This window comes from Aphelocoma coerulescens, chromosome 20 (genome assembly GCF_041296385.1).
Source record: "Aphelocoma coerulescens isolate FSJ_1873_10779 chromosome 20, UR_Acoe_1.0, whole genome shotgun sequence".
Classification (NCBI taxonomy): Eukaryota; Metazoa; Chordata; class Aves; order Passeriformes; family Corvidae; genus Aphelocoma; species Aphelocoma coerulescens.
The window spans coordinates 8,675,359-8,690,680 of NC_091033.1; the positions used below are offsets into that span (position 1 = coordinate 8,675,359).

A 15,322-nucleotide genomic window follows, 5' to 3' on the forward strand; every position below is an offset into this window, starting at 1 on the left:
CTCCCCATCTGCTTCTGGTGCTCCAGCCCCCTCCCCAGCTCCATTCCTTTCTCTGGACACGCTTCAGCCCCTCAATGTCGTTCTTGTCCTGGGGGGCCCGAAACCGACCCCAGAACTCGAGAAGCCTCAGCAGTGCCGACCACAAAGGATCAGTCACCGGCGAGCAGCCTCAGGAGGCAGCCCGGGCCCTGCGCAGCGGACGGGGGCCCTCTAGTGAGGGGCGGTGCGGCCCCGGCTCCGCCCCGGCCCGGAGCAGCCATGGCGGGGCTGGAGCCACTATATGCCTTGGCAAGGGCCGTCATTTCCCGCCCGCAGGACGCTCTGGTCTGTGGCATCCACTGGGAGCTGGTCCGGCACGGCTACCGCTGCCTGGGCACCGGCGACCAGGTATGGGCCGAGCCGTGCTGCGCCGCCGCGGAGGCCTAGTAGGCCACGGTGAAGCCCCGGCCTTTCCTAATGCCGCTCGCCGGCGCCGTGCGGCCGAGCCCGGCGACCGCTGCCGGAGCCGGGGGAACCGCGCGGCGCCGGCGGTGTTGGGGCCACCCGGGCCGGTGCGGGGTCCGAGGGGCCTCGGTGCTGCTGTGGAGGTCGGAACTGGCGACTTCGGGGTTGGGGAGTGTCCTGGTGTTGGGGGAGGGGGGGAGTCCCTGTGCTGTAGGGGGTCCCGCTCTTGGAGGGATGGCGGTGCTGACAGGATCCCGGTGCTGGGGGCGCCGAGGGTCCCGATGCTGGGGGTGGTCTGTGGGATGTCGCAGGACGGGAGATCCTGTTGCTGATGCGCTCATTATGACTTCGGGAAGGGAGTTAGTATAGTGCTAAGTGGAGCTTGGTGCTGAGGCAGAACTCTGTAATAAAAGGGAGGTGTCCAGTGCAGTGCTAAGGAGTAAATGTACTGGGGCAATACTGGAGTGGGGGGCCAGTCTGGTTCTGGACCCAATGCTAAGGTGAGGGTCTACTGAATTGGGATCCTAATGGGTGTTGGGAGAATGCCTGATGTGGTGTTGGGGAGTAATGGGGGGTGCAGGACACTGTCATGGCAGAGAACCCTCCCCAGTACCAGAGGAGGGGACAGTGTAGGGCCCCCCAGCAGCACTGATGTCAGGCTGGGACAGACATGATGATAGCCTTCCCCCCTACCCCAGAGAGCTCTGTGTCATGCTGGGGAGGTGAGGGGGAGAGTCTGGCAGGGAAGAGCATTGTCTCCCAGTCTGGGTATTTGTTACCTCTTCCTCCTCAGCAAAGGGTGGTGTAGTCCCTCCTGTTCCAGCACAGGGATGCTGAGGGAGGCTGGCAAGCAGGCAGGGCCAGCCTATGGGAAGTAGAGTCCTGCTTTTGCTGTCGAGACTGTGAAGGCACTGAGGGATCCCCTCCCAGAGACCTCAGTTCCCTCCTGGATCTCACTGTGCATCCAAGACAAGACCCCCGCCCTAGGAGGTCATGCTGGGCTCCTGGGCAGGGTCTTGGCAGCTTGTCTGTTCTGTTGCAGCCAGGTCCTGATGAAAGGAAGTCAGAGCTGTTGCCCACCGGCTGGGAAGCCAACAAGGAGGTGTATACACTACGCTACAAGTCCACGGATGATGCCCATGAGCTGCTGCTGAAGGCCATCATGGTGGAGGACAGTATGATCCTCAACGTCATGGTGAGCACCCACGTGGCCCATGGGGGTTTGGGGTCCTTTGGCTGAAAAGAACACCAGGGGCAATTTCTTAAATGTTTGCTTTTGCTCGTTCTGCCTGGAAGCAGTGTTTGTCCCTCCCCTGGGGCAGACTCAGGGGGTGTTTGTGGGGCAGAAGATGTGGCCCAGCATGAAGCTGGTCAAACCCTTGCTGTGTCAGAGCAGTGGGACAGTTGGCCTTGAACACTGCAGCCCAGGAGCTGCCCTGCTTCTGTCCCTTTCCTAGCTCAGGACATCTCTGCAGCCCCCAACAAGCACCTGCTCCAGGTAGCTTTGCTCAGTGTTTCACCCTTTGCAGCCTGTACTGGGGAGAGGGAGCAGGGAAAATGTTGCTGTATGCTGGGGTTTGCTCCTGGAGATTCAGGCACAGCACAGGGATATGGCAGGAAGCAGGTGAGCCCCATTCTTTGTATCCCAAGCCTGGGGCTGGTGTTGTAGCTTCTCTGTCCCTCATTCCCAGCTCTGCCAGGCTGCTCACTCTGCTTTACCTGCGTTTCTCCAGGATCGGAGCTCTCAGAAGGTGGCAGATGTGACCTTGGCAGTGGCCGACTACGTCAACCCAGAGCACCTGGACGATTTCCACAAGTAATCTCAGTTTCCTGGTATTTCCTGCAGGAGAAAGTGTCCTACTGGCATGGAGAGGGGGTCAGAAATCAGGTTGGGAGGAGCTGGAGGACTTACTCCCCAGTACAAACCCAGGCCAGCCCTGAAATGCAGCCAGAACTCTGTTCTATGCCTCCCTCTGCACAAGAGATTTAGAGGACAGTGGGATCATGGGTTGGAGCCTAGGGGAGGGCCACCCCACCTGGAAACAGGCCATTTATTTCTAGAGCATTGTGCTGGGTGGACACTGCCCAGGAGAATGACAGCTTCAGCCACATCTGCAGTGTCATGTGCTTTCCTCCAGTGCAGACTGGTTGGGTTGGAGCAGAAGGGAGTGGCTGGGTGACACCTTGCCCATCTGAAATGGGGTGGGGGCTTTCATGCCCTTGTGGGCTGGTACCACTTCCTGTCCCCTCTGTGCTGCCAGCAGGGGACATGTTTTGTGCCAGAGACGCTTTGGGCTTGTCTGTCCTCTCCCCATGCCTCTTGCAGCCTGTCCAGCACCCTGTGTCCTGGTGCCATGGCTACCCCAGCCCATTGCCTCCCCTCTCCTTGCTGCAGGGTGTACAAGAACACCGAGGAGCTGAGGACAAGGATCGCTTCAGGCATCATCGCTCCCCTCAGGGGCCCTGCAGAAAAGGCCGAAAAGGAGCCTGAGTCCAAAAGGGATGTGCGCTGGGATGAGGACCCGCTCCGGCTCCCTCCCCGGCAGCCAGTGGGCACAAGAGCCCCATCCAGGTGAGTAAAGAGTGTGTGGCTGCTGAGAGCCCCCTGTCAGATGGGGTGTGACCCAAACTACACATCAGGTCCCCATCTCACACACGTGAGATGGGGAGTGTAAGGGATCCAGACCTTCCCCAGCTGGATCAGCCTGGACATCTGGGTTTGATTTGGTTGCTGGAGAGGGATGGGCTGTTCTGGAGCTGTGTGTTGGACCGACAGACCCAGGAGGGAGCAGGCAGGGTCTGGGGCTGGGAGGTGACGTGTGGGTTGAAGGACAGTGGCCCTGCTCTCTGCTGGTTGAGGGACTGTCGGGGCTGGCAGAGCAAGGACACCAGTAGGAAGGACAGTTGCCATTGTGTGGCTGGGACACCAGAGGTGCATCCAGCCAGGGTGGGGTGCAAGGCTTCCTCTTCTTGTTCTCCTGACCCCACTTTCCCCTTGGAACCATTGCTGGCAATGCTGGGCAGAGGGGACACATGGCACCTGCTTTGCCATCCCTTTCTGATGCCTCCCAGTCATCCCTTGTACGTGGCAGGCGAGTTTCCCCCTCTCTCACACACACACTATGATGCCCTTTGGCTGGAAGTCAAGAGACACTGCAGTGGCTCTGCCATCTCTTGGGGACCAGCTGGGACATCTGGCTTGTGTGTCACCCCACTGCTGTCTGCTGCCACTCAGGGTGCGAGAGGCTCCATGGGGAGGCCTGGGAAGACAGGCTGGAGCTGGGCACTGCTCTGAAACCATGTTACTGGCATGGATTATTGACAGGGAGATCTGCCAGCTGGCTGCAGGCCCACCACCCCACTGTCCCCACACTCCTAGAAGTGGGACTGTGACTGGGCTGGGACATGCTGGAGAGCCTGGCCTAGCCCAGAACTGCTTAGGGATCCCCTGGCATGGAAATTCCTGGTATATATGGACAGCTCCTACTTGAAGCAGTGGGAACAACAGGCTCTCTTTTTCTCAGCAAGCTGCTGCCACACACATTAGTGTCCTCATCCAGCAACACCCTGGAGCAGGGAATGCTGTGTCCTGGGCCTGGGATGGCTCCCAATGGCAGCTCCCTCACACAGGGTCCCACAGGTCCCAGGGCCCTCCAGGTGTTGCACTGTTTGCCGTGGGAGACCACCCATGGGCACAGCTCCACGCAGCTTCTCTGCCCTTCCCTGAATATCTTGCTGTGTTCTGTGTTTCAGGCCTTCCCCCTTGAGCCCCTTTGCTGTTGGAGGGGAAGACCTGGACCCATTTGGGTGAGTATGGCTCTTGAAGCACACCCTACTCTGCCTTTGGGGGGTGGGGGATGTGAGGTGGTTGGAGACCACTGGAACAGCATCTAGCCAAGTGTCTCTGAGTGGGGATGGTGATGGGACAGTTGCTCAGTGCAAATTGTGAGGGACCAATTGACAGTTGCTAAAGCTCAGTATGGTTCTAATATTGTAATAAGATCCCGTCTCTTGCATAAATGATAGGTTGCAATCTGTGTCTGTTTAATAATCAGCTTGTATTAATTTAACACACAGTAATTCCTGCAGTAAATCAAAGCTGAATACGTCGTTAAGTGAATGTAAGCCTCTAATTTAAACAGTTACCAGCTGCTGTGTCTCCAGCCCAGCAGTCTGCAGAAGGGGAGGCTGAAAGCCGAGTTCACAGATTCTCAAGTCCTGTTGCAAGCCTCCCGGCTGTCTGAGGCACTTGGAGAAAGCTTGGGCAGAGGCTGGGCTGTCTGGAAGGCTGAGCTTCATAGATACATCCTTGATACTTGGTTTGGTCAGGCAAGGCAAACCTGTCATCTTCCACTCCAGTTGAAAGCACACAGTCAGACAATAACCAGCTTGTGGTGTCATTGCGCAGTGTCCTGCAGCCCAGAGGAGTCTCCTCTTTGGAACCACTCTCCTGTGGGGATGGCATTTTTTCCCCTTTTGCAAGACTTGGTTCTCCATGGGTTTGGCTAGAAAAGGGACAGCTAAAAATGTCCCTGCTCAGCTGGAAAGAGAGGCCTGGAGCTGGGGGGACTGGAAGGAAACCGGATTGTACAAGGAGAGGGGATTCATTTTGGGGGAGGCTGTCCCTGTTTCTCTTGGTGCCTCCAGCCCTTCATCAGAGATTTCTCTGTAAATGACAAAAAAAGATGGTAAATGGAAGCAGATTCGTGACACCTGCCAGTGCTGGGGCTGGAGACCCAGACTCCCAGAAATATGCTCTTGGGACCTGGCTGTCCCGGGGCGCTTTGGGCAGCCGTTCTGACCTAATGGAACTCATTAGCACGGTTGTTAATGACTTGTATGATGGCAGCGGTGTCCGGAGGCTCCAGCCGCATTTGCACAAAGCCGACCATGAGGAATGGCACTCGCAGCATGGGGCAGCTCTGAGGAGCCGCCGTGGTCAGCAAATGACTTCCAGGCAGTTCTTTGGAAAGGCTTGTGGGAGCCCAGCCGGCTCTTGCGACACGGTGCAGAGCAGGACAGGAAGCAGGGATGGAACATGGGTCTGCAGTGAGGGCCAGCAGGTCTGGTGCTTCTTGAAGGAACAGCCAGCACCTCTGCTATGGAGACAGGTTGAGAGATCTGGGGCTGTTCAGCCTGAAGAAGGCTCCAGGGGCACCTTAGAGCCCCCTACAGTTCCTAGAGGGGCTCCAAGAGAGCTGGAGAGGGACTTTGGACAAGGGCCTGAAGTGACAGGACAAAGGGGAATGGTTTCCCACTGACAGTGGGTCAAGTTAGATTGGATATTGGGAATAAATTCTTCCCTGTGAGGGTGATGAGACCCTGGCACACTGGAAGTGCTCAAGACTGGATGGGGCTTGGGACAACTTGGTCTAGTGGAAGATGTCCCTGCCTGTGGCAGGGGGTTGGAATAAGATGAGCTCTGAGGTCTCTTCCTACTCAAAACTGTGGGATGTTCTGCCATGGGCTGCCTCACTGGCTGGTCCTGGGAGCTTTCCTTCCCACGTGCCATGTGTCAGGTTAACCCCTTGTTCCCGTGCTCAGCATTTCTTCTGCCGTTCTCTCTTTCCAGTGCCAGTCTCATCTCCTCTGCCTTTTCTCTCTCCAGAGGTCGGAGTGGGGGAATGATTGTGGACCCTCTCCACTCTGGCTTCCCGCACCCTGGTATTGACCCATCGTCGGGCATCCCAGGCCGGCTTCCCCCAGGAGCTGTCCCACCAGGCGCCAGATTTGATCCCTTTGGCCCGTTAGGAGCTGGGCGACCCGGGTAGGTCCTTGGCCATGCTTCCAGCCTGCCACTGGATCCCAGCTCATCCCTGTTGCTGCAGGCCTGAGCTCTCCTGTTTGACTTTGCTCTGAATTTCTTTCCAGGCCAGATCCTGACCACCTTCCCCCTCCAGGCTACGACGACATGTTCATGTGAGGAGTCACCACGTGGCTGCTCACGAACAAGTCTTCTGGGAAGCAGGGGCACTTTGCCTCTTCACCCCTCGTTTGATGGGCGTACATCTTTCCAGCAGCGTTTTCCTCCTCTGTTTTGGGCCACGTTCCCATGTGTCCCATCAGCTATAAAGGCTTCCCTGTTTGCAGAACAGAAGAGGGGGCAGTAGTAGGTCGTTTCTTTCCCTGCTCCTCTGAGGGTATGTGGCCGTTTGCACCCAGCAAGGTGGGAGCGTGGGGTGCAGCGTTCTGGGAGTGGCCTGGGTGTTGTGGGATTTCTCCTCTGCTTCTGTGGGGTGGCAGAGCTTGCTGCTGGGGTCTCACAAGGGGTGGGTGTGAGGAGGGAGCTGGCTCCTTGCTGCTCCTCTGCAGGAAACCACAGCAGACTTGTGAAGGGGACAGCCAGAGTAAGCTCCCCACAGAGTGGGTTTCTCTCTTGCTCTGTATCTGAGCAAGGCACTGATTGAAGGGCTGGAAAGCCCAACCCACAGGGTCTCCATGGGCAGACCCCCAGCAGCAGCTGGGATTACAGCTTTGCCTGCTGGCTTTGAAGAGCAGCACCAGAAAAGCCTTTGATGTGCATGAGAAGAGACAGATTGAATTCCTGGCTCACCTTGCCCCCTCTCTTTCCTGCAGCTGTGGTGTTTTTCATTCCTGGGGTGTAAGTGAAGCCCTGCTGGCAGTGTGGCGAGGGGTGCCCACTGGGCACTGCAGGAGTGTGGGGTAAGAGGGAGGGTGCTTTGCAAAAGACGTTTCTAGAACACATTCTCCTGCTGTCAGTCTTGTTGTGTGTGGCTCTGCCTGGCTGGCTTGGGGAGAATGGCTGAGATCTGCATGGCTCAGGCTCCTGAGCTCTCCGTAGCAACCCCCCTTCCCCACAGATTCCCCAGGTTGGTTGATTTTGGGCCTGCAGCTCATCTCTCCTGCCAGGGGCTCATTCTGTTTTTCTTCTCGTGGTTTGATCTCTTAGAAGGATGTTCAGGAGACTGAAATAAAAACCTGACAACAGTGTTGTGCTGGTGCTTACTGGGGTGTCCCCCTGTGTTCCCTACTGTGCAAGGGGAAGCCCCAGAGCCCTTCTGGAGGCAGAGATTCCATGCTGGGAACTCGCTTTGTATCTTCCCCTGAGCAGCAGCGCTTTTCCAAGACGATGTAACTGTATTAGGAAAATGGAGAACAGCCCAGCCCTGCTCCTGCAGTAATTGCCTCTCCGGGGCATTGAATGCTGTTGGAACGCTGCACGCAGCTGCGTTGGCAGAAATAAAAAAGGGCAAGGGATCCCCCCATCTCTCCCTTTTCCCAAAAGGCTTTTCCTTTTAAAACCTCTTTGCCTACAAATGCAGTTAATAAAGCTGTGTTATGGTGTGTGCCACCCTGGGCTCTGCACATGTGGGAGCAGGGAAGACCAGCTGGAGAAATCTGGTGCTGGGAGCAGCTGGAGTATCCCCTGCATCTCCCTGGGGCTCATGCATGGACCCCCGTTTGTGGAGGGGCTGGTTCTGAGCCCAGACCCACTGAACTATGCAGAGGTTTTTCAGAGGAAGTCCCACCTGCAGACCCACGTGTGGGTTGTGGGCAGTACCCACGACCAGAGCAGCATGGGAAGGATGGAGAGAGACACACGGCTCGGTGAGGCCATTGCTCTGGCTCATCCCCTCTGGCTCTTGGTACAGCCTGTGCCCATCCACAGCTTCGTTGCAGGAGAAAGAAGCTCCCAACCTTGCTGCTGGGGTTGAGGGACTGCAGACCCCAACCTTACTGCGTGAGGGAGCAGAAACAGCTTTGGCCTCATCGAGAGGCCCCTCTCTGCGGGGGGCAGCTGTTTTCTGTGCCTGAATTAATCATGTTCTGCGACCTTCCAGGAGGGAGAGACGCAGCCGGCTTTGATGGGGCTAATTAAAGCGAGTCAGCGCCGGGAGAGGCTGCGGCAGGGTGAGGAACTGGCTTTTGTCTGCAGCTCCTGGCCCCGGCGGGTCCGTGGTGTTGTGCAGCTGGGAAACAGGTGGCAGAGGAGGGGAGTGGGTTCCAAAGGGGGCAAATGTCCGATTGAGGCCTTTGCCTGAGCCTCTGGGCTCCCAGGGCCGACCTGTCCACTCTCCAGAAAGGATGGGTAAAAAGAGGAAAGAATCCTCCTCTCCATGTCACAGGACAGGACAATGGATACAGGAGACTGTGCCCACAGTTGGCTTGGGTCCCACCAAAGGGCCTGGAGCATGGCAGAGGTGGCTCCTGAGAACCAGTGATCCCAAGCACAGTCTTTATTCCATCTGTAGGGCTTGTGGCCAGCACAAACTCCATTCCCTGACAATGCCTGGGGGGCAGCCGACCCCATTGTGGGTTTGTACCACAGCGGCTGTGACAGCCAGGTCTCCCTTCAGCAGGAGGGACAGTTCAGGCCCTCAGCCATGTGTCCCTGTCCCCAGCACTGCTGTTTCTACCCTAAGTGACAGAAAACATTAACATGCATGGGAGCACAGTAACACACCCCACGTTAATTTTTATGGGGAGGCTGTGAGGAGCGGCTGGGGCTGGGTGTGCAGTCTTGGCACAGGCTCAGCCTCCCTCCGCCAGCAGCAACACTTCCACTACACGTTTGAAGAGAGGCACTGGATTATTGGTAATGGCTCAGGATCCCCAGAGAGTCCTTCAGGCCATCTGCCAGCCCGCCCAGCCCACAGCACCTGCCTGCATGCTCCCGATGGGATGGCAGAACCCCCCGGTGTCGCTAATTACTCTGCAGCCGGTGCTACATCCCTTGGATCCTGGGTGCAGGGAAGCTGTGTGTGTGGCCCAGCTGGAAAACAAAGCAGCCCCCGTTATATGGAACTGGGAAAGGCACGCTGGGCCCTCCCTGCTTGCTTTGCTTGCTCCTGGCACAAACAAAGCCCCAAAACACCAGCACTGGGGGACTGGAGAGCCATTGACCCTCATTCCACTCAGGCTGCACAGCATCAGCCTTTCCCAGCCAGATTTTTCTCAGCACTCTGGAATATTTTGGACTGCTTCCTACTACTCCTCTGCACATTAAGCATCACATGCTAGTGCCTCTTCCCCAGTGCCTGCCAGAGTGATGAAGGGACAGCCAGGTCAGACAGCTCTACATCTCTCTGTCGCAGCCACCCTACACCTCAGCCTAGGGGAGCCTGTGTACAAATTCACATCCCAGCCCTGGAGTTCTCTGTGGGGAATCTTCTTTAATGGCACTCCTTCCTTGGCACAATTGGTTCATTGTAAATAGATTTCGCTCCATGTAGAGGCTTCCCCCCAGTCCTGCAGGACTCAAGGCACAGTCCAGCAGCGTGCTGACAAAACAATAACAGCCCCTTCCTGCAGTCTCTTGAGTAGCCTCATGCTCTAATCCATGGTAGTATTTCTCGTGCTCACATACAGCAGGTGCTCAGCAGCTGTAACCTTCACCAGGCTCAGCCTTTCACCCTGAAAGCACTCTTTCCATCTTATTTAAAGTAACAAAAAGGGATGAGGATGATTTCTCCATCTAACGGGTTTATTTCTCTAATCCAGACATGCAGGGCCAGCACTGAGTTACAGGAGGGACATACTGCCTTCTCAGGGCAAAGCCTTGGGAAGGCTCAGAGCTCCCCCTTTCTCCCCTTCTTCTCTTCTTCTCTTTCCTCCCCTCTCTTCCCTCCCACGGCATCACCCCCTCCTCCACCCTAGGGCCCCTCAGGGACAGCCACAATGATATTTATCCCCCCTGCTCTCCTTGGACCCTTCATTTGGCCCCTCGGGCTCTGCTTAAAGCCATTTGCCCCAGGCTGTTGGGGACAGGGAATGCTTGTTTGGGGACGAGGGCATAGCCACCCATTTCACTCCAAGTATGGTTTTATCCCAGGGAAAGGTTCCTGGGTGGCAGGATTGCAGGTGTGAGGTGATTCGAGGTGGTTTCCTGGGATCCTACAATAAATACAGAGCATTGCTGGTGATGTGGTGACAGGGAGAGGGGCATGTGGCCCTTCACAGCAGCAGGAAGAATCATCTGCAAAGCATTATATGAAAACACAGGGCAGAGGACACTGTCCCCAGCATACGAGGGGACACTGGAAGCCCTAGAATAAAACCCAACCCAGGTAACCAGATGTAAAAATCACTTTTGTGTCAGGCTGTCTGGAGGGATTTGTCCCTGCCTGAGAACGTTTGAAGTGGGTAACTTATGGGATGGATTGAAAACTGGTGGCAGTTCATGATAAACAGCACCTTTTGTGGGTCTGCATTTTCCAATGGGATAATTATTTTCCTTTCCCAGCACATTGCTCATACCCATTTCTCTTTCCAGAGAACATTGTGCTTTAATGACGCTTCATGTTTAATTCCCGAGATGCAATTTTGCCTTCACACCACAGACAACGGCCCTTGAATCAGCAGAAAGGCCAGCGTGGGGACACCCCAGCAGCAGCACTGCCAGGCCAGCGTGGGACACAGCCACCACGTCACCTCGAGGCACTGAGAATCATTTGCTTTCTTCTGTACGGAGCACCATGATTTTTGAAGAGGCCATTCCGGGGCTGCTGGTGGTAGCGGGATGCTTGGCACAGTGCGGGCGTGTGTCCTGGCCTTCATCCTGCTGTGGGAATGGGGCTGGTGGGGTGTGAGGGCTGAGGGGTGGCAGGGGGCTGGACCCCACCCCATGGGTGGTGGGCATGCTTGCTGCCTCCTCTTCTGCCCGAAGCAGTGCAAGCACCAGCTCTGTGCCAGAGTTTTACAGGAAACTATTGCTAAAACTGGTCACTGATGGCAGAAACAGATCTGTTGGGAGGAGCAGTCAGGTCCTGGCTGTGGGAAGGAGCTCAGTCTCACATCCAGCCCAGGCTGCAGCTGACCATGGCACAGAAATCCCATGGGTGCCTTGATCGTGCCACTGCCATGATGCTGGTGGCAGGATCCCATCCAGGAACGTGCTGGGGAGGCGACACGGGGTCCCAAGGCCATGCTGTCCCAGTGCTGGTGGTGGGGAACAACCCAGGCCAGGACCATGCAGTCTGGTGGAGTATCCCAAAGCCTCATCATTCCGGTGCTGTTGGGCCGGAGCACCATCCAAGGAGGGTTCAAGGAGGTGAAAATGGTGGCTGAAGGCTGGCGTAGGCAAAGTCTCACCCAATGGTGTCGGTGTTGGGGTGCAGCAAGGGGACCCCGTTTCTGCCAATAGCGGGGGATCCCCGGGGTGTGCAGGGCTAGGAGACGGGACCCTCGGGGGTCTGGGGTGGGGGGCTCAGTTGGCTCTCCAGCAGCGCCCGCGTCCCTTCAGCTGACACCCTCCGTAGCCGCAGCCGTACCGAGCCATAGGTGCCACCGGTGCGCCGGGCGGCCCGGGCGCGGCGGCGGGCGGCGGCGGCGGCCAGCAGCAGGGCGGCGAGCAGGAGCCCGCCCAGGGCCAGCAGCGCCAGCCCGGCCACTGTGCAGCGGTCGAGGCGGGCGCGGAGCCGGGCTGCCCGAGCCTCCAGCCGCTCCATCTGCCGCGCCGGCACGGCGGGGTCGGGCCGCGCCGCCCGCGGAACGGCCCCCGCCAGCACCACCAGCGCCGCGCCGCCCAGGGCGCAGCCCAGCGCCAGCGCCAGCCCCGGGCCCGCTGGCACCGGCCCCCCCGCACCCGCACCGGCTCCCGCACCCGCGGCCGCCGCCTCGTCCGGGCTCCGCAGCTCCGCCGCCCGCGGGGACGCCATGGAACCGCCGCCGGCCTGCGCGGCCAAAGGTGAGCGGTCGAACGGGACGGGATGCTGCTCTGGGTCAGAGACGGGTCCCCGAACCGGGATGCTTCCCCAAACCAGAGCCGAACCCTGGGGACGGGATGCTCCCCCTCCCCGGAGTCGTTTCCCCTGACCGGGCTGCCAACCCCACCCCGCAGGTCTCCGAACCGGGCTGCTCCTCGTCCTGGGATCCCGCTTAGCCGAACCGGGCTACCTTCGGAGCTGGGACCCCGCCTGGACTGTCCCTCTTCCGCGGAGCCGACCCCCCAGACCGGGCTGCTCCCCGGCACCGGGCTGCTCCCGTTCCCTGAACCCGGCACCTGCCTCTCCGAACCGGGTCGTCCCACCTGGCTCTCCCCCTTCCCACCGCGCGACCCACCTTCCCGAATCCGTCTGAAACCCCCTGTGGGGACCTGTGTCCCTGTGACCCCACTAAACTGCCCCTCTCCGGACACTCTCCTCCCGCCGGGCTCTGCCCTCCGGTCCCCCGCTCCCGCACCGGGCTGTGGCCCCGTTCCGTGCACCGGGCTCCGCTCCCGCTTCTCCGCTCGGTCTGCCCGCCCCGCCGATGTCCGCACCGAGCTGCCCCGCTTCCCCTCCCGGTCCCCCGCGTCGGGCTGCCTACCCCCGCCGCCTCCCCGCCTTCCCGGGCAGGTGCCGGTGCCGCCGCGGGGCGGGCGGTGGGTGCCCCGAGCTGCGGTCGCGCACGGCCGCCGCACGCACACGCACACACAGACACGTACGGGGGGCACACACATGCACTCACACGCACACACCCGGGAGCACACCGGCACCTGCTGTGCACGTACCCTGTGCAAGAGGGACCCTTCTGTGCACCCCCCTCGACAGCGCCGGGACCCTCCGTGGGCACCCCGGGGGGCTGCGTGGGGAGGGGCTTTGGAGAGGACAGAGCAGCACGCTGAGTTTTGCGTGGGGTCTGCCTGGAGGACGTGCCCCCCCCAAGCAGCCGTCCCCTGTGGGGACCCGGGGCAGAGCTGGGCTGGGGACACTGGGGCTGCAACCTGAGCATCCCCAGCTGCAAAGACAGCAGGGAGAGGTCCCATACGGACGTTGCCCACCCTGAGTCCCCACAAGGGTCCAGCCTGTCCCCAGATTCCCAGGGAAAGTGGGGGTTGACCTAGGTTTGGGCCAGGTATGATATGCCCCAGCCTGGGACATAGGAGCCCCTGGGTCCTGCCATGATCCCACTGCAGTCCCATGGCGTAACACACCCCTTCACACACACACACACACACACACACACACACACACACACACACACACGTTATTTATTCAATTTTTCACAGAGCATTCATGTCAGTGCCTGCACTCTGCTTCCCCCTGCCCTGGCACCAGACTCAGGCCCGTGCCCTGGCAGTGACCTGCTGGCAGCCACACGCTTTCCCTCGTTTGTTAATATGACATGGTCTATTTTCACATTTGGAGCAGTGCCTGGAGGTGTGGATGTAAATCCCAAGTGATAGCGGGTGGGCTGCTGACAGCTACCGGGAAGGTTTGTCCATCGCATTGCCATTCCCTTCAACACCTTCACATGCTTCCAGCATCTCCACAAGCACACCCAGTGCTGCAGGTGCTGGGTGAGCTCACAGTGCTGGGGCTGCAGGAATGCCCCTTGTGTTCTGCACCCTGTCCCCATTGTGTCCTGAACCCTGTCCCCCCCCACAGTGTATTCCTCTGCAGCTACACTGGGCTCTGTGTTACCCATAATGTCTGGGCACTGCCCTGCGTGAAGATGTCAGATGGGAGTCTCCTGCCACCTGTGTCATGACAGGGGCAGGGATTTTCTCTGAAGTCTCTGTCAGATACAGCTTAAATGAATAAAAAAGGGTCAGAGAGTTTAGGGTGTGCCACACAAATAAAGAGGCGCATTTGTGTTTTCTGAGGGCTGGACTGGTGCAACACCATCCAGGCTCAGCACCCGTCTGGGCACAGTGTCTATCCATGGTGGTGACTGGCACCCTCTAGTCCAACACATGGCACCTCCAGTCTCGGAGATGCAGCAGGGGCATGGAGCTGCCATGGCAGGGGGCTTGGAATGAGATGATCTGTAAGGTCTCTTCCAACCCAAACCATTCCGTGACTCTGTGACTCTATGAAACGCAGGGCTTCCAAGCACAGTGTCCCCAGAGATGCAACCAGAAGTGGGCCAAGAAAGAAGCAGAATTAAAAATAAATATAAGTGCATCCTGACACGTTAACTACATTTAGAGAGGCTTTAGTACCAACCCACTCCACAGGAAGGCAGGAGATGCTTGGAGACAAGTAGGTCATGGGACACAGATTGTCCCAAATCAGCAGGAAGAGATGGATTTGGAGCAGGCGGGCATATCACTGTGAACAGATGGGCAGGAGCAGATCTGCTGCCTCACCATCGCCAAATTCCCTGGGAAGACAGAACTGCCACCAGTTTGCTCCTGAGCAGAGCTGTGGTCAAGCCCTCTCTTCTGAAGCACCCAAGCCCTGTGGCTGCCAATGCACCCAGGGATGCCAAGGCCAGGAGCCCTGCCAGGATGGGGATTTGTGGGGCAGAAGCAGAGCCACTTATGCCGTGGCTCCCACCTGCCTTCATACAGGGGTCAGGGCTCCATGCTGTGGGGTCAGGGCTCCATGCTGCCCAGGGGGCTGTTCCTGCACCCCAATCCCACAGCAATGCTCGAGAGGCCACCTGTGATGGATGAGGTGGAAGGATGCATCCTGCTGGCATCGCTGCTTGCACTGTGCTGCCCCAGGATCCCACTGCCATTGCTGGATTGGAGCTGGAGGGGACCCCAGGCATTTGAAGGGCCTCGGGGTAGCCCAGAAACCTTCCCCAGTCTGATCCTGAGTGGCTGAGCATGAGGCTGGGGGCTGGCAAAGGCCACTCCATCCCCAAGGTGCTGGCACTAAGGGAAGGGGAGGAGAGACTGAGACAGCCAAGATTTATGCTGCCAGCGCAGGAGCAAAGAGAGGAGGGAGACAGCCAAGGTCAGAGGGAGCACTGCCAAAATTCACAATGAAACTGCAGGAGTGCCGGAGGGGAGAGACAGACGACTTGGAAAGAAAGGGAAAGAGGAGGGAGGGAAGGAGTCTGGGAGATGGAGCAGGGTGAGGGAGCCAGACGGGGAACCAGGGATGGGAACATGTCACTCCTCAGACAAAATGACTGAACACACATGAGAGGGACAGCAAATGGGAGCCTCAGGCAGGCAGAAGACAGCAGGGGCAGGAATGCGATG

At 58.4% G+C, this 15,322-nt stretch overlaps 1 protein-coding gene across 1 annotated transcript; it reads left to right on the forward strand.

Annotated features, from left to right (window-relative positions):
- Window positions 1–225: 225 nt before the first annotated feature.
- PSMF1 (proteasome inhibitor subunit 1) lies at window positions 226–7,395 on the forward strand. Its single transcript, XM_069034313.1, has 7 exons — window positions 226–387; window positions 1,487–1,639; window positions 2,178–2,260; window positions 2,840–3,016; window positions 4,198–4,251; window positions 6,053–6,211; window positions 6,316–7,395. The coding sequence occupies exons 1-7, from the start codon at window positions 259–261 to the stop codon at window positions 6,365–6,367; spliced, it is 807 nt and encodes a 268-aa protein (XP_068890414.1). The 5' UTR covers window positions 226–258; the 3' UTR covers window positions 6,368–7,395.
- The last annotated feature ends 7,927 nt before the right edge of the window (window positions 7,396–15,322 follow it).

Coding starts and splice junctions, on each gene's coding strand:
- PSMF1 (XM_069034313.1), top strand. CDS start 259: ATGGCGGGGCTGGAGCCACTATATGCCTTGGCAAGGGCCGTCATTTCC. Junction 2,261..2,839: donor CACCTGGACGATTTCCACAA/GTAATCTCAGTT, acceptor TCCTTGCTGCAG/GGTGTACAAGAACACCGAGG. Junction 3,017..4,197: donor GGCACAAGAGCCCCATCCAG/GTGAGTAAAGAG, acceptor TCTGTGTTTCAG/GCCTTCCCCCTTGAGCCCCT.